This window comes from Suncus etruscus, chromosome 12, assembly GCF_024139225.1.
Source record: "Suncus etruscus isolate mSunEtr1 chromosome 12, mSunEtr1.pri.cur, whole genome shotgun sequence".
Taxonomy (NCBI): Eukaryota; Metazoa; Chordata; class Mammalia; order Eulipotyphla; family Soricidae; genus Suncus; species Suncus etruscus.
In genome coordinates this window covers 92,054,127-92,076,187 of record NC_064859.1, presented here as the reverse complement: position 1 = coordinate 92,076,187, position 22,061 = coordinate 92,054,127, and the positions used below count along the sequence as shown (strand labels likewise).

The 22,061-nt window shown below is 39.4% G+C and overlaps 1 protein-coding gene across 1 annotated transcript in view; it reads right to left on the bottom strand.

Moving 5' to 3' along the window:
- C12H2orf16 (chromosome 12 C2orf16 homolog) overlaps positions 1-22,061 on the bottom strand; it is a 39,232-nt gene that overhangs the window by 1,521 nt on the left and 15,650 nt on the right. The window contains exons 3-16 of the mRNA XM_049784685.1: positions 22,003-22,054; positions 18,438-18,489; positions 17,952-18,047; positions 14,401-16,162; positions 14,240-14,280; positions 12,645-13,303; positions 10,374-11,954; positions 8,379-9,809; positions 7,152-8,174; positions 6,864-7,007; positions 5,653-5,990; positions 5,388-5,496; positions 406-4,871; positions 120-201 (exon numbers count right to left, since the gene is read on the bottom strand). Coding sequence (XP_049640642.1) covers positions 120-201; positions 406-4,871; positions 5,388-5,496; positions 5,653-5,990; positions 6,864-7,007; positions 7,152-8,174; positions 8,379-9,809; positions 10,374-11,954; positions 12,645-13,303; positions 14,240-14,280; positions 14,401-16,162; positions 17,952-18,047; positions 18,438-18,489; positions 22,003-22,054 — 11,836 coding nt within the window. The remainder of the gene's footprint in view (positions 1-119; positions 202-405; positions 4,872-5,387; positions 5,497-5,652; positions 5,991-6,863; positions 7,008-7,151; positions 8,175-8,378; positions 9,810-10,373; positions 11,955-12,644; positions 13,304-14,239; positions 14,281-14,400; positions 16,163-17,951; positions 18,048-18,437; positions 18,490-22,002; positions 22,055-22,061) is intronic.

Genomic DNA, 22,061 nt, shown 5'->3' with positions numbered 1-22,061 from the left:
TGGGTGACTTCTCTCTGAGAAGAATGGATGACCTCTCTCAGAGAGGGGTGGATGTCTTATCTCAGAGATAGTTGGATGACTTCTCTCAGAGAGGGGCGGATGACTTCTCTCAGAAATACTGCAGAATCTCCTCTCAGAAGAAATTCGACAACTCCTCTCAGAGGGGCATGGATGGCTCCTCTTAGAATCACTGGGATGGTTCTTACAGAGACTAAGACTTATCTGAGATTGACTGAAATAACTTTTCTCAGAGGAAGTGTATTGACTCCTCCCAGAGGAATGACATAGAGACCTTTCCTGATCATTGCTGTGACTTTCATCCTTGTGTGTGTATTTCACTTTAGGGTGAATGGATGAGGTTTCCTTCTTAGAGTTACCATGTTCTTCTGTCTCTTGACCCTGTACTGTGTTTCCCACTTTGGATTTCCTGGACTCATTACTAGATGTTTCACTTCTGTAGTTTTCCTTAACTCTGGTATTACTATCTTTTTTTCTACTGTAGTATGTGGAACTTTCTTGGGAAACTTTGGGCTTGAGCAGGTGGGTGACCTTGGATTGGAAAGATTGAACAGTTTTTGGTTGTTGAGATGATATAAATTGGTCTGTTGTATCCCCGGAGGGGATTTTTTGTTTAGTAATGGTGCCTATTGGATTTAGGTTGACAACTGACATTCTGTCTTTTGATGAACTTATGTCTTTTTGCTCTGGATGGTTGTCTTTGTCTTCACACACGTAACCTGACCTTGTTCTTTCCTCAAACTTATGTGCAGCAAAAGCTATAATGTTGTGTGCCCTTTGGAACGCCTGCTTTATGCTCTGAGAAAGTATTTGGATGAATTTGGGTTGGCAAGATTTCTTAGGTTGTTTTTCTAAAGAGATAGTCATCATTTGAGATGTGCCATTGTTCTTTCCTTCTGGTTGCATAGGTAATTCCCTAAGCTGACTCTGTGTTGTGTTTCTACCATTTGTGTAGAACTTTGTGGTTGGTGTTCTAACTCCTTTGGTGGTTCTGTTCTTTAAATAGTTTGGCTTTTTTCTTCTCACGTTTGCCCATTTTTCATCCTCGTTGCTTTCAGAGTCAGTATCTGGTAGAGAGTGAACTTGAGTGACTTCACAGTGGCTAGATTTTCCAGCTTTTCTCTTTCCTACTAAGTCACGACTATTACATAGCCTTTGCCTGATGTGGTATTGTAAAGGAGACTGAGTAGACCCAGACTCTGAATCTAATGTAGAAGTTGAAACTTGAGTATGAATTTTAGGTTTCCTTTGTGATAGCGATTGAAAGCTCTTTGGTGTAACAGGTCTATCTCTTCTATGATATTTTGGGATTTGTGGTCTTTTTCCAGTTCTTAACCTAAAGCCAAGATGTAACCTGATCTCTCCATGACCCTCAGGAGTGCTTACAAGGTGGAGCTGTGGATAAATAAGAAGATACGGCCCAGAGGAGGTCTGTGCTTGATGACAGCAATCAAATCCTGCACATTGGCCACATTTTAAACAGATAGGATACTTTAGAACTAGACCTGAAGATAGAGGTGGAGGCACATTGTGGGGTACTTGACTCCTTAACAGTTTTGCAGCTATTTTCAGCTGTAGCTCTTGTAGCAGCTGAAACTGTTCAGAGAAGATTGTCTTGGCCTGGGATGCATAACTTGGCTTGTAGGAGTGTTGAAAGTCAGTATGTGTATATGAGTTCTCACTCTCTTCCACTGGAAAAGGACTCTCAGCCAAATATTTATTAAGAGGAGACTTTCCTGGGAAAGGCAGCTGGCTCTCTGTGTTATATGAAATAGGCATGCAATGAATCAATTCCTGGACTTTATCATTAAGCTTTGGGCTTATTTTCTTTATTTTTATTCTAGCTGCAGAGTATTGTTGCATCATAGAGGACATAGATCGGCGTGTCCACATCCTTAGGGTCACTCTTTTATCATTATTACCATAATGTAAAGTATGTCTCTGAATATAGTTTTTACCCACTGCAGGTGGAGAAATAGCACTCCAACCCTTCTTTGGTAGACTCTGGGAAAATTCTATCAGTTCAGGTGGAACCCCAAATACATTCTGAATAGATTGATGAGTATTTGCTCCTTCAGACAGATCTGTTTGAGAACAAAGTTTCCTTTCCATATTGGTTTGTAAGACATTTCCCAGCACTAGCATACTGGAGAGATACTTTCTAGGTAGTCGCTGCTTCCAGGAGTGACTCTCCCAGACATTCTGTTGTCTTCGCAAGACAAAACAGGGAAGACTTCCTCGAGCACCTGGTCTTTTCTGAAAGGTTTTAGATGATGATCTCGAGTGTTGGGGAAAGTATTGAGAGAGACTCTGGGAGGATTTTTTCGGCTCCTCCACTTGCCCCAACATAGTCCTCTCCTTGAATACAATGTCCTTTCCTAGGACTTCAGAATGTGTTTTTTTTACTGTGTTAACTATATTAAGAGGAGGCTGGGTTGACAATGGCCTCTTACTTTGGTCAAAGAACTCTTCAGACTGTAAAAAATGTGTTGCAGAGTTTTTTGTTTCCATAGTTTTCAGTACTTCTGGCATCTCCATATCCCAAAAGCATCCTAATCCTGATGATGTTTTGATAGTGCTTGAGATGAGTGAATTTGAAGAGTTGCATGGAAATTTAGGGAAGTATTTCTCTTTTTGGAGCTCTACCCCTGATGTTAACTCCTCAGATCCCCTATTGAGACACAATTGTTTCAAAATAAAATCCTCAGATTCCGTGACTTGAAAAGGCACTGTTTTTTCACTTAAAGATTTCAAGGCCAGAAGCTTTTCTTCATGAGTCAATTCTGTGAGTCCCATGAATGGAGATGCTGCTTTTGAAGAAAATTCTGAAGATTTTATTTCATTATTTGACCTTGCACTTAATTCTACGGGTTCTGCCCATTCTTGGAAATTTGTCATTGTGAGTAAATCAAAATAATTCATGTTGTTACGTCCCAATACCAGAGATATTCCTATTGGTTCTAAAACCTGAGGAATTGGTCCTGGTGCTAATTTTTCAGATTTTATTATTTGAAATGGTGGTCCTGGGAATAATATAGTCTTTACAATTTGAAACCCTGTCATATCAATTATTTCCACAATTTGGTGTGTTGGTTCTGTAATGAATTTGTTAGCTTTCTTATTCTGAAACCACAGACCTGAGATAAGTTCTGATAACCTTCTATCTTGCTGTTGTGGAGTAGTCTCAGTATAGTCTACCATTTGAGAAGATGTCCATGGTGGTAATGTCACAGACTTTTCAACTTGTATTGGTAATCCAGGGTTTCCTGTCACAGATTCAAGTTTGGAGGTGACTACTGAAGTTACCCCTTTTGTTTGAGCAGCTTGAAGCTGTGTCTTTTGCCTGATTTGATCCAGGGACTTTTGACCTAATTTTTCTGGGACTATTTCTGAGTAGTTCACACTTTTCTTATCTATCTGTGTTTGCCATGTTGATCTCTCTCCTTTCTGCCAAGTGTCAGAAGTTTTCTTTACAAAATTCACATGTTTCTCACAGTGCCCTGTTTCTTTTAGTGGCAATTGTAAAGATTCCTTCCTTTGACTACATTGCTTAGAGGTTAAATGCTCAGATTCCTGCACTTGATGTTCTAACTTTGCATATTCCACTTTTTGCTGTGGTATTCCAGTCAATTTTATAGATCCCTCTGCTTGCAGTCCCCTCTCAGAAATCAACTCTACAAATTCATCTACTGTCATCTCCAAAGGTTCTGTGAAGTGATCTGATGTAATCAGAGCTACATATTCTTGCCCGCATGACCTTTTCTCTGGGATTATCTCTACAGGTTCTAGCGTTTGAGGGTAAGAGTTTGAAGACTTATTTCCATATCCAGTGGCTTTGCTTACTGACTTTGTCTCTGGCATAATTCCAGAGAATTCCTCCCTTTGCGACCTTACTTCAGAGATCAACTTCATAGTTTCTGTAACATGATGCTTAAGCTCTGGAATAATCTCTTCAGGTGCCACATCTTGTCTCAGTTGCCTTATATGGAACTCTCCCAATTCCTTAATTTTAGACCCTGACTGAGATATACTCAGGCTTTCTGAAATTTGATAGCTTTTCTCTGGAGCTAACTCTGAAAAGTGTGAGCCGTGAGTTCTTAAAGATGAAGTCAGGTCTGCAGATTCTGGCCCATTAAAATCTCGGTCCAGGGGCATCCCTGAAGATTCCATGGGCTTTGGGGTCAGACCCACAGATTTCTTTACAGTTCTTGCACTTTGATGTGCCAAATTATGCGGCATTTTTGAAGATTCTGCGAGTTGATACGTTGGTAAAAGCAAATTCACGGACTGAGAGATTTGATGCGATGACTTTGGGGTCATCTCTGCATTTTCTACAGATTGATGTCCTGACCTAGAGCTTACCTCAGAAAAGTCTGTCATTTTATTATTCATTCTTGGAACTAGATTCTCAGAATTTACTCTTTGAAGTAGTGGCCCTGTTGGAGTTTTCTGCTGAAGCACTAAAGGAAATTTCATACATTTTATATCATGCAACTTTGGATGTGAAGTAAGTTCCAAAGATGTCATATCTTGTTGCTGTGATTCAAGAGATAAATTTGAAATTTTCACACTTGTTAAAATTGGTCCTGGTATGAACTTCTTACTTGGTTCTTGAGCCAACACCACTGATGATTTCACACCTTGTTGTCCTGAAGTTATTTCTTGACAATTTATACCTTGCTGTTGGACTGCTGGCATCAACTGTACAGATTTTACATCTTGAAAGCATGGCTGTAGTACAGAATTGTCAGAATTAACACACTTTGGTGTGAGGCATGATGTAAACCCTAAAGAACTTTGAGGTTGTGACCATAAGTTTGACTTTAGAGATTTCATATCTTGAGAACCTGGCTCTGATCGCAATACCGTAGATTTTTGCCTGAAGTAAGAATTCTTAGAATTCATATCTTTTGGTTGCAGTCCTGCTTTCAATTCCAGAGATTTCTCATGAAAACTCTGTTCTAATGCATGGACCATAGACTTTACATTATGCTGCCTCAACGGGGGCAATAACTCCTCAGAATTTATACTTTGAGAATGTGGTTGTGGATTCAACTCTACAGATTGCACTTTTTGAAAACATGGCTCTAATGAGGACACCTGACATTTCTTGTCTTGCCTTTCAGAGTCTGAATTAAGTTGCACAGAATTTATACCATGGTGCAATGCCTCTCTTTTCATCTTCACAAACCTTACATCTTCAAGTGATAACTCAGGTGAAAATTCCCCATATTTGACATTATTTAACTCATGACCCAAAGTGGGCACAGACACAGATTGCATAACTTGCTGCTGTGACCCAAGGTGATTCTCCAAAAGTTGATTTTCTGGAAATTTTGTACATGAAGTTAATTCAGAAAAGTTTACACCTTGCAAATGTGGTTTAGAATTAAACAAAATAGAAGTTGTACCTTGAAATTCTGGCCCAGGGTTCAAGTCATAGGATTTCATATCTTGCATTAGTGATTCTCGATTAATCTTAATGGAATTTATATTGGACTGATATCCTGATCCTGAATTAGAATTACAAGAATTCATACCTCGATATTGTGATCCAGAGTTGGACTCCAATAATGCTTGAAACTTTGTCCCTGGAGTCTGTATACAATTTAGTTTTTGTAAATTTTGGTTTACTGTAGATTTTATTCCCTGATACTCTAATTTGGGTTTCAAATCAGAGGATGTCATATCTTTACATTTTGTTCCTGAAGCCAACTCAGAAAACTTTATACTTTGTAAGGGTGGCCCATATTTGCACCCTATATCATTTGCACAATGTACTTTTGGCCCTGGACTTAGTTTAGAAAAATTTACATACTGCATCTGTGGTTCAAGGTTGTAGCCATTGGTTGTTACATGTAGAAATGTTGAGTTTGGAATAAATTCAGGTTTCAGATCTTGCAAATGTGGTTCAGTATTAAATTTCATAGATGTCTGACTTTCAGTCTCTGTCCCTGGATTTTCTCTAAATCCTGTATCTTGTAATTTTGTCCCTGAAGTTAACTCAGAATATTTTATACTTTGTGAGAGTGGACCTTGTCTGCACCCCATAGAATTTAAACATTGTAAATTTGTCCCTGGGAGCAATTCAGGAAAATTAGCACACTGTCTCTCTGGCCCAGGGTTGCAGTTCCCAGGTTGTATACCTAGGTGCTTTGATTCTGAAATCAGTTGAGATTTTAAACCTTGCAAATGTGGTCCAGGGTCAGACACCATTGGTTTCTCACTTTGAATCTCTATTCCTAGATTTACTTCACAACCCTTATCTTGAAGTTTTGTCCCCGAAGTTAACTCGGAACATTTTATACTTTGTGAGGGTGACACATGTCTGTACCCAGTAGAATTTATACATTGTAATTTGGTCCCTGGGAGAAACTCAGGAGAGTTAATACACTGTTTCTGTGCCCCAGGGTTGCATTTCCTGGGTGCTGTACTTGCAGGCTTTGATTCTGAAGTCAACTGAGATTTTAAATATGGTCCAAGATCAGATATCATAGATTTCTCATTGAGTATCTCTGTCCCTGGATTCACTTCACATCCTTTATCCTGGAGTTTCGTTCCTGAAGTTAACTCAAAAGATTTTCTATTTTGTAAGGGTGTGCTGTACTCCCATTTCATAGAATTTACACCATTTGATTTTGATCTTGGATTCATCTCAGAAGAATTAGCACACTGCATCAATGGCCCAGGGCTGCATTTCCTGGGTGCTACACCTAGACGCTTTGATTCTAAAATCAATTGAGATTTCAGATCTGGAAAATATGATCCAAGATTAAACACCATAGATGTTTCACTTTGACAGAGATATCTCTCTGTCCTTGGATTCAACTCAGAAGACTTCATACTTTGCAATTTTGAAACTGGAGTTTCAGTTTCAGAAGCATTCAAATCTTGCATGTTTGGCCTGGGATGACATTCAGTAGAATTTACACACTGTGGTCTTGATTCTGGAATTAGTATTGAAGAATTTGCACCTTGCAAATGTGATCCTGGAGCAGACATTTTAGATGCTAGACCTTGATGGTATGGCCAAGCAGTAAGCTTCAATTTTACACCTTGTGACAGTGGCCCATTGTTGTGTGCCATCACATCTATCCCCTGTGACTCTGGATTCAGTTCAGAAGATTTCCTACCTTGAAATTTTGACTCATGCTTGTGTTCTCGAAATTGTTTGACTGGACACTTTGTCTGTGTGTGCAAGTCATTTTCTGTAGAAAGCCCAGGGTTTAACACTGAAAATCTCTCCTCTTGAAACTTTGGTTTCAATAACAGTTCAGAATATTCCTCATTTTGGAACTTCTGCTCATGATTTAATTTTATAGATTTCACATCTTGATGTATTGTCTTTTTGCATAATTCTGAAGATTTTATATGTTGCAATTGTAGTTCTCTGTTGAATGCCATAAACTTTACACCTTGCAGTTCTGGCCATGGACTCATTTTAGAAGATTCCTTGACTTGGCCCTGCTTTTCAGCCCTGGATTCAGAACACATCACACTGTGAATCCTTGGTCCCAAGGACAATTTAGTGGATTTTCCAACCTGAAATTCTGGTTCATGATTGACTTTAGTAGAGTTCTTTCTTTGAAGTTTTATCAACTGGGAATTTTTTTTACTTTGCGTTTGTGCTCCAGAATTGAACATTGATTTCTCTGCTTGAATCTTTGTCCCTGGGACCACAGCAGATGATTTCATACCTTGAAATTGTAGTATAGAACTAAAACCCACTGATTCTATGTTTTTAAGCTTTATATCCATGATAAGGTCAGAACAGTTCCTATTTTTTAATTGTGGGGCCAACTGTGACTCTACATATTTCACACCTGAAAACTTCCTCCCCAGGGCAAACTCAGAAGACTTCTCATCTTGTAGTTTTGGATGAGGATCCAACTCTATAGATTTTACACCTCGAAGATTTTCTACTGGAATAACTTCAGAAGATTTCACAACCTTCACTTGTGGGTCAACTGTACACTTTAAAGATTTTATATTATGAACTTTCAATCCTGTTATCAATCTTGGAAAGCTCATATCTTGCAACTGTGGGCTTGACTTACAATCCACTGACTTCACTTTTTGAAGCTCTGACCCCATCGTCATTCCAGATTCCTCACCTTGCCACTGTGGCATAGATTTGAGCTTCCCAGATGCTGCATCTAGAAACATTGTGTCTGAGATTATTTTAGATTTAAGTCCTTGTAGTTGTGCTTCAAGGTTGACTATTGATTTTAAATTTTTAATTTTTGGTCCTGGAATCAGCCCAGAAGATGTCATAACTTGTGACTGGATATGAGGTTTGCATTCTTTTTGTTTTTCATCTTGAATGTTTGTCCTTGAAGTCCCTACAGCAGTTTTCACACTTTGTAACAGTAACCCAACATTGAAATCTGTAGATTTGACAACTGAATTCTTGATCCCTGTGGCCACTTGAGAAAATGGTATGCCTTGCATGTGTGAGCTTGGTTCTAACTCAGTAAATTTCTTATCTTGGCATTTTGTCTCAAGTGGAAATTTAGAATATTGTAGTCCTTCCCATTGTGGTTCAGAACTGACCTCGGATTTCACACTTGCAAAATTTTTCTGAATATTTTTTTTAGCTGAATTCATACTTTTGATGGGTAGTGACTTTGGAGTCTTCACAGCTTGAAACTGTATTCCTGGATGGAATTGCAAGGGTTTCACTTCTTGAAGCTGTGGTTTCATGGTCGACTCAAGAGACTTTCTATCATGCAATGGAATCTTAGGTTGAAGCATTATAGATTTTATGTCATGAGGCTTTGACTTTGACCTTAGATCACATGATTGTGTACTCTTCAACTTCACACCAGGTTTTTCCTGGAATGATGCAGAAGATTGTGTATCTTGGAGCTTTGGCCTTGGAGTTAACACAGATGACTTTATATTTCTTAATTGTATCAAATGTTTCAATTCTGTAGGTTTGATACACTGAGATTGTGGCTCAATATTTAACTGAGATATTATATCTTGAAACTCTGCTAAAGGAATCCACTTACTAGAATTCATACTCCCCAGCTTTAACTTTGTGCTTAAATCTACAGTTTTCACACCTTTAAGTGGTGGTTCTGAGGATGACACCAAAAGTTTCCTTTCTTGTAGCTGTTGTCTAGGGAATAATTTAGGTGTTTTGACTTTCTGAAACTGTGGCCCCATACATGTTGTGTCTTGAATTTTTGACTCCAGTGTCAACTTAGGTGACTTCATATCCCTTAACCATATCAAAGGTTTTGATTCTACGGATTTGACATCTTGAGATTGTGACCCAAGATTTAATGCTACGGAATCCCCTCCTTGAAATTCAGGTTGTAATATCCATTGAGCACATTTCATATTTTCAAGAGGTGGCTCTTTTTCTGTCTCCAGTGTTACCCTGCCTTGAAATGGTGGCTGTGAAATGGGCTTCACTTGGAGCAACTGTGGTCCTTGGGTCAACTTGGGAGGTTTTATGCTTTGCAATTGTGGTTCAAGTTTGACCTCTTTAAGTTGTACGCATTCCATATTTAATTCTGGAGCAGGCTCAAGTGATTTCTTACCTTTCAACTGTAACTGAAGATTGTGGCTTACTACATCCCTACCTTTAAATGTTGGGTCCTGAATTAAACCCAAACACACATTATCTTTTAAACTTTTAGAACATTTCTTCAGTTGCTCTGAAAGCACATGTTGTTGTACTGGTGAGACTGCAGATAGCTCCTTTTCTGGCTCAGGAGTTAAATTCACCAGTGCCTTCTCTTGAAACTGTTGCACTGGAGATAAATTCTTATCTTTTATTCCTGGATGCATTTGTTTTCTGATTGCATTCTGCCTCTTTAGCTTGGAAGTCAACTTCACAGATTTCAGCTCTAAATTTGATTGAACCACCGAATCTGGGGCCTTAATGGATTTATCTCTTTGAAGATTTACACGTGAAGCAATATCCACAGATTTTTTTTCTGGAATTTGTGACTCTGAAGTCAATTCCCCAAGTTTCCCAGCTTGCATTTGAGGTTCTTGGAACAATGGCTCTGATGCAAAAAGCAGAGAATCCTGACCTTGCATCTTTGGTCCATATTTCAGTTTAATATCTTGTTCTACAGATTTTATATCATGTAGTTGAATACGTGGAGCCAACTTTAGAGTTTTTAATTCTTGAGTTCCTGACTGTAACTTGACTCTTTCATCAGGTTTCACATAGTGAAGCTTGGAATCTGATGTGACTTTTATAGATTTAGCATCTCCTTTCTGTGATCCCAAGACAGTCTCCATAGATTTCTTACTTTCTAACTGAGAACTTTGGTTTAACAAAGATTTTAGACCTCGTAGGTAATGTCTTAAAGCTACAGTCACGGATTTTTCACTTCCATTCTGTGATTCTGTGGTCAAATCAGGTTTTAAGCCTTGAGGTTTTGAGACTGACATCCATTTCATAGGTTTAATATCTTGCATCTGTGGCCTTTGGCTCAGTTCAGAAGATTCAAACCCTTGTAACTGTGATCTTCTAGTCAATTCACAATGGTTGACATTTGGTAACTTGGGAGCAGGAGTAAAATCCATAGATTTCACATCTGGTACTGATGACTCTGAGGCTAATTTATATGAAGTATTATTTTGGAAGCTTGATATTTGATTTTCTGTATATTTTATACCTTGAAACAGTGGCTCTGATACTAACATGTCAGGCCTAGCTCCTTGTTGCTCAGGTCCTGAGGTCAACTTCATAGATCTTATTCCTTGTCCCTTTGGTTCTGAGGTCAACTCTGGAAGTCTCACACATTGCAGTTGTGTTAAGTTAAATGTTGAAGATTTTATTACTTGAGGTTGAGTTCCAGATGTCTGATCACAAAATTTGACATCCTGTAGCCATGGCCTTGTGTTAAATCCTACCTGTTTGTTAACTTGGAGCCCAGCAGGTATCATTACTAATTTAGAATCTTGAACTCCTAACTCTGTAGTCACATCCACAGAGTTTACATCATGAAACACTGGTTCTGGAGTTCCCTCTCTAAATTTGACACCTTGAAGCTTTGGTCCTGAAGTCAGTTTAGAAAATTTGACATCTTCCTGCCTTGGTATTAAGTATACTTCTTCAGGTTTCATACCTTGTTGTTGTGAGATCAATTTAATAGATTTTGTGCTATGAGATGGTGGTCCTTCGAAAGACCTGCTAGATTTTATCCCTCCAACTGGGGTTCGTTGGTTTGGCTGCAAAGAGGGTTTTGTTATAAATGTTATAGACCCAGTAACTTGAAAAGGTTTTTCTCCTATAGAGTGTGCATCAATTATTTCCTTATGCTTTGGTTCTGGGGTCAAATCAGAAAATCTGACATTTTGTAAACATGGTCCTGAGGTTAGTTCCACAAAATTTTTATCTTGATGTGGTTCTGAAGACAACCGTGCAGATGTAACAGTTTGATACTCTTGATCTGACAATTTGATTTCTTGCATTGGATAACCTAGGGTCAATTCATTAGATTGCGCATTCTGATAAGGGGACCCAGAAATTAAATCTGCAGGTTTTTCTTCTTGGAGGAAAAGATTTGGAGATAAAACCGAAAATTTGACACTTTGCAGTGAAGGTCCTCGGGTCAATTTCATGCCTTGATGCTGGGCTTCCTTAGTCAATTCCTCTAATGTCTTATTTTGTAGTGTAGGTTTTTGTATCATTGTCTCAGAGTCAACCACTCTGGAATCTGACTGTCGGATTAAATCAACAAATTTCACATCTTGTAATTGCAGCTCTGGATCTAATTGCCTGGTCTTTACTGCCTGGAGCTGTGGCCCTTGGGTCAACTCCATAACATTTGGTTGTGGCCCGGTAATAAACTGTGTAGTTCCTGCCACCAATGGAGATGCCTCATAGGTTAATTTTCTAAATTTCAAATCTTGAGCAGTTGGTACTGAGTTCTCATGTTGCATCTCTAGTTTTAATGATTCTTTTTCTGAATATGATGGTATTGTTAGCGTCTTCTGGGTGCTTTCAACTGCAAATGATGCCAACCCTACTGCTTCTGTGTTTTCGCACTCTAACTCTAGGTGTGTCTCTGTTGATTCAATAACTTGAAGATATGGCCTTGAGACAATTTTTGTAGATTCTATAACTGGGCCTGCTGGTTTTTGTGTTGATGTCTCAGTCGTCATCCTCACAGTTTCTCTCTCTTTATTGCTTGACCCTTTAGTTGACTTTGAAAAAACTTGAAACTGTGACTGTGGCAACATCCCAGCAGTTTCTGTGACTTGCTGTGTGTTCACTGACTTGTCCTTTTGTGGCCAAACCTCAGAAGCTAACTCTGCAAATGTTATTTCTTGATAACTTGGTCTGTAACTAAGATCCATAGAATGTATTGCTTGTAATTGTGGTTCTGTGGTCAGTTTCCTTAATTCAATGTTTAGTAATTCTTTCTCTAGAATTAACCCCCTAGATTCTTCCAGAGGTGCAGTTAAGTCCACAGGTGTATTGTCATGCTTTAATGACCCTAAGGTCATATCTTCAGGTTTTATACTTTTAGACTGCAACTTTGAAACCAGGGGCATGGATTTCACATTTTGAAACTCTGATTCTGAGACCAGATCCTCAGAGCTTATCACTTCTGAGTGTTTTGATTCTAGATATGGATGAACAGACTGCATACCTGGGAGCTCTGGGATCAATACCTCTGATTTTGCACCTTGCATCTCTGAAATTGGCACCAGTTTCAGAGATGTTTGTGTTGTATATTGGGACACTGGAGTATCTCCCATGACATTCATGCTTTGTAGCATCATGTCAGGTATATTTTGGGATGACTCAGAGTTCATTGAAACAAATTCTGAAACTTGATTCAATGGCCCTGGGATATCTCTTAAAGGTGATTGTATCAATCCCACAGATTCTTTTGTCTCATGACAAGTGTCAAAGGTGAATTTTGGTTTTATGTCTTGATATTTTGACTCAGAGAACATTCCTGAAGATTCTGAAGCTTGATGTCCTGGAGCCAATCCTTCTGGTTCTGTGGCATTGGACTTCAGCTCCACAGATTTTATTGTTTGAGCATTTGTACCTGGAACAAGTTCCTCATATGTCTTTCCTTGTTTCTGTGTCTCCAAAATTAGCCCCCTATGGCCTGTCATTTGAGGCCTTTTCACATCTGTTGACATTGTTGAATCTTGTAAACTTGACTTTGGAGCTGACTCTACCAGTTTTAGTTTTGTATCTCCTTGTGGTGGCTTTTTTGTCAACTCTGTAGTTTTTATATCTGGAAACACTGGTGGCACAGACAAATTAAGATTCTCTCTACTTTTCAACTGTGAACTAGGAGTCAGATCTGTATTACTTTGCAAGTGTGGTACTGGGGCTAACTCAGCCAATTTTACACTTTCCTCTTGTGGTCCTGGGCTCAATAAAGTAGGTTTCACATCTTGCAGTTGAGAACCTGGAGCTAATTGAATAGATTTGCCACTTTTTGACTGGGATACAGGAGCCAGATCTGCATATTCTACACTTGACAGTTGAAGTTCTGGGGCCAGGTCTGTAGAATTCACAGTTGGAATCTGCTGTCTGTATTTTACTGTTTGTGGGATTGGACCAGTGATTTTGTCTATAGGTTTTATACTTTGCAACCCTGCTTCCAAAGACATCTTCTTATATTTTACATTTTGTAAGTCTGGGGATAACTTTGTATGCTCCATAACCGTATGATTTTGTACCTGCTTTTCATTTTGAAGAATAGTCGTCTTTGTTGCAGATTCTGTGACTTGATGTGGTGACTTTTGATTTATTCCTGTAAATTTTATACCTTGACCCAGTGGCTTTGTAACTATCCCTGAAGATTCCATTATTTTATGAGGCGGCTGTGTCAACTCTGTAACTTCCTTTCTTTTGGTACATGTGTCAGGGGTCAATTCTACAGTAACTTGATCACTTTTGGGAGGGTTCATCTCTGAATCTTCTGGAATTTTATACTTTGAAGTCACACTTGAAGTTTCCGTGTCTTGATGAGATGACCTTGGATTCAATACCATAGAATCTGTGCCTTCATGAGAGAGTTGTGCAGTTATTCCCTCAAGACCCAATTCTTGAATCCTTGATCCAGAAGTAAAATCCAGAGATATTTTGTCTTGAGATGTTGGCGTGAGGGTAAATGTTTTAGTTTCATTATCTTGTAATTGTGGAATAGAGGTCATATCCACAGGTGACTGCAACATTAATGGGCTTGCCATTGGAGAATGTACAGATTGATAAGATGACATTGGAATCATTCCTCCTGATTCTATAACTCTAGGTGGTGACTTAGGACCAGAATTAGATGTAATCAAACTGTCTGATTGAGTTGTCCTTAGAAGCAAATTTGAAATTGGAGGCACTGAATCTGAGGTCAACTTTCTACGTTTTCCAATATGTTGCTGTACTGGTGGGATTATTCCCATGAAATCCATAGTTTGTAGCAATGCCACTGGGGTTATTTTCATGACTTGAGGCAATGACCTGGAGATCATTGCTGGTGATTCTTTGTTTTGATAAAATGGCGCTGGAACAGTAATGTTTGATTTCATGGCTTTATTTTGTGGTCTTGAGGTCAGGTCCACTGATTCTATGATTTTATTCTGTAGCCTTGGACTCATTTCCACCTTTTTTGTGATCAAATGTTGTAACCTTGGACTCTTCTTTTCTGGTTGTTTGATTTGATCATTAAACTGTATATTCATTTTCACTGCCTCCGTGACTTTATATTGTGGTCTTGGAATTACTGTCATGGATTCTATATTAGGATGTGGTTTTTTAATCATCCCCATAGTATCCATTACTTGAAGCAATTCTACAGGAGTTACCCTCAGATTGTCTGTATGAGTTACTGGTTTTGATGGTCTGTCTGAGTCTATACTGTGATACTTAGGCTCTGGTGTTACGTCTACTGATTTAGTATTTTGAAATAGTTTGTGTCTTATGATGTCTGTTTTTATGGTTTCCACTGGTTTCCCAGCTTCATTTGGTGACTGCGGGAATAAATCCGTAGATCCAATCTCTTCTGAATGTGATTCTGGGATCATCCCCATTGAATCCATGACTTGATGCAATTCCTGTGGAGTTACCTTTACATTATCTGTGAACTGATATGGTAGTTTTGGGGTCAATTCCACTTTGGTCGCTTGGGTTTTATGATGCTGTGTCTTTTCTGGAAAACCTGTGACCCTTTGCTTTAATTTAAGTTCTAGAAGATGTTTTGGATCCTTTTGCAAAAAAGTGGTTGCTTCTTGATTTTGATCAGCTACTAAACTTTTGGCAGGTGCAGTGTTCATTGATTTAACTGAGGGCCTGTATCCAAGGATTTGGGTATCACCCTTAGGTGACTGCTTTCCTGGGATAAGTGACTGTGAAATTTTTGTTTCTGTTTTGTTTAATTCAGATTTCACTTTAGTGTTCACCTGGATCAGAACAGATGCAAGGTCTGGGGATTTCTTTTTGACATTTTTCTCATAATTTTGATATTTGGACCTTGATGAATGGATTTGGGTTTTCTCTGGTTTAGGGATTCCTTCTTGTGCCTCAATTATATAATTCATCGCAATCCATGAATCTCTCACTGGTAAAGGCACTCTTTGTTCCCGCAAACTACAAACCTTCCAAGCCATATGTCCTTCCAATTCCCATCTAGACAAAGGAGAGATCCGGGTTGAAGCTGGGGCTATTGGAGTCTTTTTAAAAGTAGAATATGGCCTATCTGCTATCACATATCTCTTGATCTTTCTCTTGATCTTTGCTTTCTTTTTTTGTTTACAGATCTCTGAGTGTTCAGTGCTAGACTTGATAAAAGTGCCTTGAGTTCTAATGAGCGGAAGAATTTCCAATTTCTGAAGAGCTTTTGAGTTCCTAATTTCTGGGAAGTTAAAAGAATACAGGGACGAGAGTTGGTTCCTAACCCTGGAATTTTGCTTTCTTTGCAATGTAGTTAAACTCTGGCTTTGTAATTTCCAGGTTGTTCCTTCAGAAAAGACAGGAAGTTGAGACAGGCCGGAGGTGTCACGTGATGATCCAGAGGAAATATCAAGGTCAGTATGTTTTGCTTTCTTACAGACACAACAGGGTAGAATAGCCTCTTGAGCCACAATAATAGAGGAGGTAGAAGAAAGCATGTCCTGATGTTTAGACAAATATAGTTCCAGTAGACTGGATCTAAGAGAAAAAAATAGAGAAAGTTCTCATTTTCTTTGAAACAAGAAAAGGTAGAAAAGATAATGAAAATTTTTGCCAGGAGGACAGGATTGAGCCACACCTGGCTATTCTCAGGAGTAGTTTCTGGCTCTGTACTCAGAAATGACTCCTGGCAGTGCAAGGGAACATATGGGATACTAGGAACAAACTCGGTTGGCAGCATGCAAGTACTACTGTCCCAGTGGTCCTCAAACTATGGCCCGCGGGCCACATGTTGTATTTGTATCTGTTTTGTTTCTCCATTGCAAAATAAGATCTATGCAGTGTGCATAAGAATTCGTTCATAAGTTTTGTTTTTACTATAGTCAGACCCTCCAATAGTCTGAAGAACAGTGAACTGGCCCCCTGTTGAAAAAGTTTGAGGAACCCTGATACTATGTGTACTATCTCTCCAGCCTGAGTGAAAACAACAGAAAGACAATTTTCTTTCCTCAACATTCATTACTTATAGAAAGAATTAAAATTCAATTCATTTTGGGAGGAAAGTACAGACAGTGTCTGGACTGCAGGTAGCCCCACCCTTGTTCCATCCATCACCATATGTTCCCCCAGCACTGTCAGGAATGACTCCTGAGCACAGAGTCAGAAGTAAACCCTGAGCACCATAGGGTATGGCTGCCACTATAAGAATGACACTCAGGGCCTGGAGAGATAGCACAGCGGTGTTTGCCTTGCAAGCAGCCGATCCAGGACCAAAGGTGGTTGGTTCGAATCCCGGTGTCCCATATGGTCCCCGGTGCCTGCCAGGAGCTATTTCTGAGCAGACAGCCATTGTGGCCCAAAAACCAAAAAAAAAAAAAAAAAAAAATGACACTCAGCTGTTAACGCAAAATAAAGGTGGTGTTTCCCCCATTTTCCTCTTTCCCATAAACCTCTTCCTTTGATATGTAAAAGCCCACCTGGATCTTATTCCACCTTACCCCATCTAGTCAAATTTTGTACTGGGTTTAATAAATAAAGAGCAGTTCTGGCTTTGGGTACAGAGAGAGATACCATGAGGTGCAGACTGACTCCATGACTCCCGACTGGCTTGGTTTATTAATTCTTTGCCACCAGCTTGCTTCTCCAGACCCTTTGGCCTGTGGGTAGCGATAGGGTGCCTGGGGTGAGATTTATTTTAATACGTTTCAATGGGTTGGCAATTGTTCTCATTTCAACCAGAAATTCTTGGATCCAGAAATGATCCATAGTTAAGTGGTTCTTATATTTTCTTTGAACTGAGAACTTTTCTCCCACTAATCAAAATAACTTATTTTCCTTCCCCCCCAACTCTTTTTTTTCTGTTTTTTTTTGGGGGGAGGAGGGGTAAGGTATACCTGGTGATGCTCTGTCTGTGCTGTTCCTGGCTATGGTCTTTGCTCAGAAATCATTCTTGGTAGTACCAGGGATCAAGCCTGGTTTGGCTGCATGTATGACAAGTACCCTGCCCACTTTACTATCTCTCCAGCTCCTTTTCCCTAACTCTTTCTTTCTGCTATCCTCCACACTCTTTTTCTTTCACCCTTTTAAAAGCTTCTACCTTTTATTCTCATCCAGAAACTACATTTTCTTTTCTTTTTTCGGGGGGGACACACCCAGTGATGCTCAGGGGTTACTCCTAGCTATGTGCTCAGAAATCACCCCTGATTTCGGGGGGGACCATATGGGATGCGGGGGATCCAATGTAGGTCCTTCCTGGGTCAGCCACATGCAAGTCAAACATCCTACAGCTGTACTATGACTCAGGCCCCAAGAAATTACATTTTCTTACCTTGCATTTTCCAGATATTGGAATATGTGTCGAAGACTCCTGTTCATTGACCAGAATATATATTGCTGGGTCCATCCCACAGGGAGTTCTGAAATGCTAGATGCAATAAAGAATTTTAATGCAATTAAAATGATATTAAAGTACCTATAAAAGGCCCACCAAGGAGACTTAATTTAAAAAAAAAGACAACTACTATATGCGTAAACTGAATCTGAGGATCTTACTCGTAATATTTGTAGTTTATCAGTAATATAAGCTGAATAGAGCTATAATAGGCACATGAAAAGCTGAAGGTGTCAACAATATGTAAGCCACTATGATCAAAATAAAAATTATATTAAAAAAAATAATAAAAAAAAATAAAAGAAAAGAAAAAAAAAGAAAAGCTGAAGGTATAGCTCAGTGGGAGATTACTTTCCCTTGTGTGAAACCCTGAGTTGGACCTCTGATACAATAAACACAAAAGAAAAAACTGACTTGACTCACCATGCCAGACTAGCTTCAGTGCATCCCATTTTGAAATTTTCCCACTCTTGAGCTAAGAGTAGGGAAGAAGAATTTATTAGTATCATGATCAATGGTATTGTCTAACGCAGAGTTTTTGAACCACTGTGCCGCAGCACAGTAGTGTGCCATAAGATATTGTCTGGTGTGCCGTGGGAAAAAATTTCAATTTCATCTATAACATGAGGCTTCGGCTCACAAATAGACCAATCATTAGATTCTAATGATATATTTCATAATAAAGTAATTATAAAATAATTTCTTTGTGTTCATTAGTTTCCTATTCAAGAGAATTACTTTATATATAGTCAATATAGGGACAGAGTTAAATTTTTAACATTTTCTAATGGTGTGCCTCGTGATTTTTTTTTTTTTCATGAAAAAAGTGTGCCAGGGCCGGAGAGATAGCATGGAGGTAAGGCGTTTGCCTTTCATACAAAAGGTCATCGGTTCGAATCCCGGCATCCCATATGGTCCCCTGAGCCTGCCAAGGAGCGATTTCTGTGCATGAAACCAGGAGTAACCCCTGAGCGCTGCTGGGTCTGACCCAAAAACCAAAAATCCAAAAAAAAAGAAAAAGAAAAAAATGTTCCTTTGCACAGAAAGGATGAAAAACACTGGTCTAATGCAATTCCCTCATTTTTCAAACAAGAGAGCAAAGGTAAATCTATGCTGAATCTCACATTTTATTCCCCCCCACACTTTTTTTTTGTTTTGTTTTGGGGGCCACACCCCGTGACACTCAGGGGATACTCCTGGCTATGCACTCAGAAATTGCTACTGGCTTAGGGGACCATATGGGACTCTGGGGGAACCGCGGTTTGTCCTAGGCTACACGGGCAAGGCAGACACCTTACCATTTGCGCCACTGTTCCAGCCCCACTTTTGTTGGTTTTTAATCTATACTTTATATTTTACTACATATAAAATTGTTACAAAGTTTTTATAACATTATATTTTATTTGTTTGGGGGCTACATCCAACGGTGCTCAGAGCTTACTTCTGATTCTGCAATCAGGAGTTATTCCTGGAAACACTCAAATAAAAATTGTTTTGCCAAAACAAGGTGCAAACATTATGTAAAGCTTAACTACTATATTTTCCGGCATATAAGACGACTTTTGAAACAAAAGAAAAGGTCAAACGAAATTAGGGGTCTTCTATACGCCAAGTATATCCCGAAAAGCGTTTTGATATGCGGCTAAAAGAAAATCGTCTGGATATTGCCACGAAACGAATTTTCCAACTCAATCCTGCACCAATCACTGCAAGGCTGCTCAGACCGCCTCTCTAACTCAGCCAATCCAAGCAGGCTTTTGATGCATGCAAATTAGACAATGTTCTGTACCGGAATTGACACTGAAAAGCCTGCTCAGATTGGCCAGAGTCAGAGAGAAAGTCTTTGGCAGTATAGTATAACCTTTGAACCTTTGCTTGTTGTGATTGGCTCACAGGGGTACATACAGTTGCAGCACAGGAACGTTCTGTCTTATACAGCGAATATAGGTCTAAACCTATGTTTTAACTGTAAAATTAGGGGGTCGTCTTATACGCCGGAAAATACAGTACCTTTCTTTTTTGGATGTTGGGTCACACCTGGCAGCACTCAGGGGTTACTCCTGGCTCTGTGCTCAAAAATCGCTCCTGGCAGGCTCAGGGAACCATATGAGATGCCGGATTTGAACCAGTGTCCTTCTTTTTTTTCTTTTGGTTTTGGTTTTTGGTGTTTGGGTCACACCCAGCAGTACTCAGGGGTTACTCCTGGCTCTACACTCAGAAATCGCTCCTGGCATGCTCAGGGGACTATATGGGATGCCAGGATTCAAACCACCGTCCTTGTGCATGCAAGGCAAACGCCTTACCTCCATGTTATCTCTCTGGCCCTAACGTATCTTTCTTAATGAAAAACAGGGTGTCATGATAATACTATGGTGATGACTATGCTTTGAAATACAATGTCCTGTCTTCACTGTGTAATGGATGTTAGCCATTGAACAGAAACACAATCATGAGAGCAAAGAGTTTATTACAAAGTTTATTACAATTAAATCAAGGGGCCTGGGGTTAGAGCGATGGCTCAGCGGTAGGGTGTTTGTCTTGCACGCGGCTGACCCAGGACGGACCATGGTTCGATAGCCCAGTGGCCCATATGGTCCCCCAAGCCAGGAGCTATTTCTGAGCACATGGCCATAGTAACCCCTGAGCATCACTGGGTGTGGCCCACAAACCAAAAAAATAATCAAGGGGTCAACTAACAGGCAAGGTATTAGGGTGAGATAATTGCAGTTTGGGGAGCACAAATTCAAATAGAAACATAAAAGATATCCTAAGGAGGGTCAGAAAGCCCCCCATTTTTAAAAATAAAGAAAAAAATGAATAAATGGATTAGATAATGATCACATGAAGGGAACACACGGTAAAACTGTCAGGTGTCACCAGGTAAAAGCCCTTTTAAAAAAGGGGGCCAGAATTTAAATGTATTATCCCGTTTTCGGCAATTAAAATAAATCTTTTTTAAAAAGGGGGTGCAGAGTGATAAGGCATTTGCCTTGCACATGCTAACCAAGGTAGATGTGGGTTCAATCCCCCAGCATCCCATATGGTCCTCCGAGCCTGAAGAGATTTATGAGCGAAGATCCAAGAGTAACCCCTGAGCACCACCGAATGTGACCCCCCCCCCAAAAAAAAAAGATAGTCTCATTTTTGCAAACGTTTTAGATTGACAATTTGGAGTTCATATTTAAATTTCTAATGTTTTTAATTTATTTTATTTATATTTATATATTTATATAATTTTAATGTTTCTAATTTGTTCCATTTTAAACAGGTTGCTCCTAAGTTAAGACTTCAGATTATATGTTTGTTTTTACTTTAGTGAGTTTTATCTAGTTTCCAAGGCAGGGAAACAAGATATTGAGACATCCTGCCACCAAAGCTCTTGGTAGTATTCCTTCTGTAGCCTTCAATCTCGCCATGTTTCTGGGTTTTGTATTAAAGGAATTTAGGAAAAGAAGCTTGGAAAGAAGTATGTACTTGTTTACACCTCTAGGAAGTAGAGATACTAAAAAGAAAAGCACATTTCTTTTATATACATAATATTTTAAAATCTCTCTTCATTTACTATAAAAAACTCTAGTCTATGGGCTGGGAGTTAGCTTAAAGGACTGAGCTGAAGAAGGAAGTATAGGGCCGGAGAGATAGCATGAAGGTAAGGCGTTTGCCTTTCATGCAGAAGGATGGTGGTTCGAATCCCGGTATCCCATATGGTCCCCTGTGCCTGCCAGGGGTGATTTCTGAGCATAAAGCCAGTAGTAACCCAAGTGCTGCAGGGTGTAACCCAAAAACAAAAAAAAGGAAGTATAGATAGGGCCTTGGGCCATAGAATTGTGTATCAGGTAAGGTACTTGGTTTGCATGAAACTGCCTGGATTTATCCTTGGCACCATGTATGGTCTCCCCACACCCCCTGCCCTGCCATGAGTAAGCTCTGAGCAAAGTCAGCTGTGACACAAACTCCTAATTCTCCCCCAAAATAATAAAATAAAGGTATTTCTGACCTGTGAATTCCTGGACCTTTCTCGGTTTATGCTGCCTTGAAGTCTAGAGA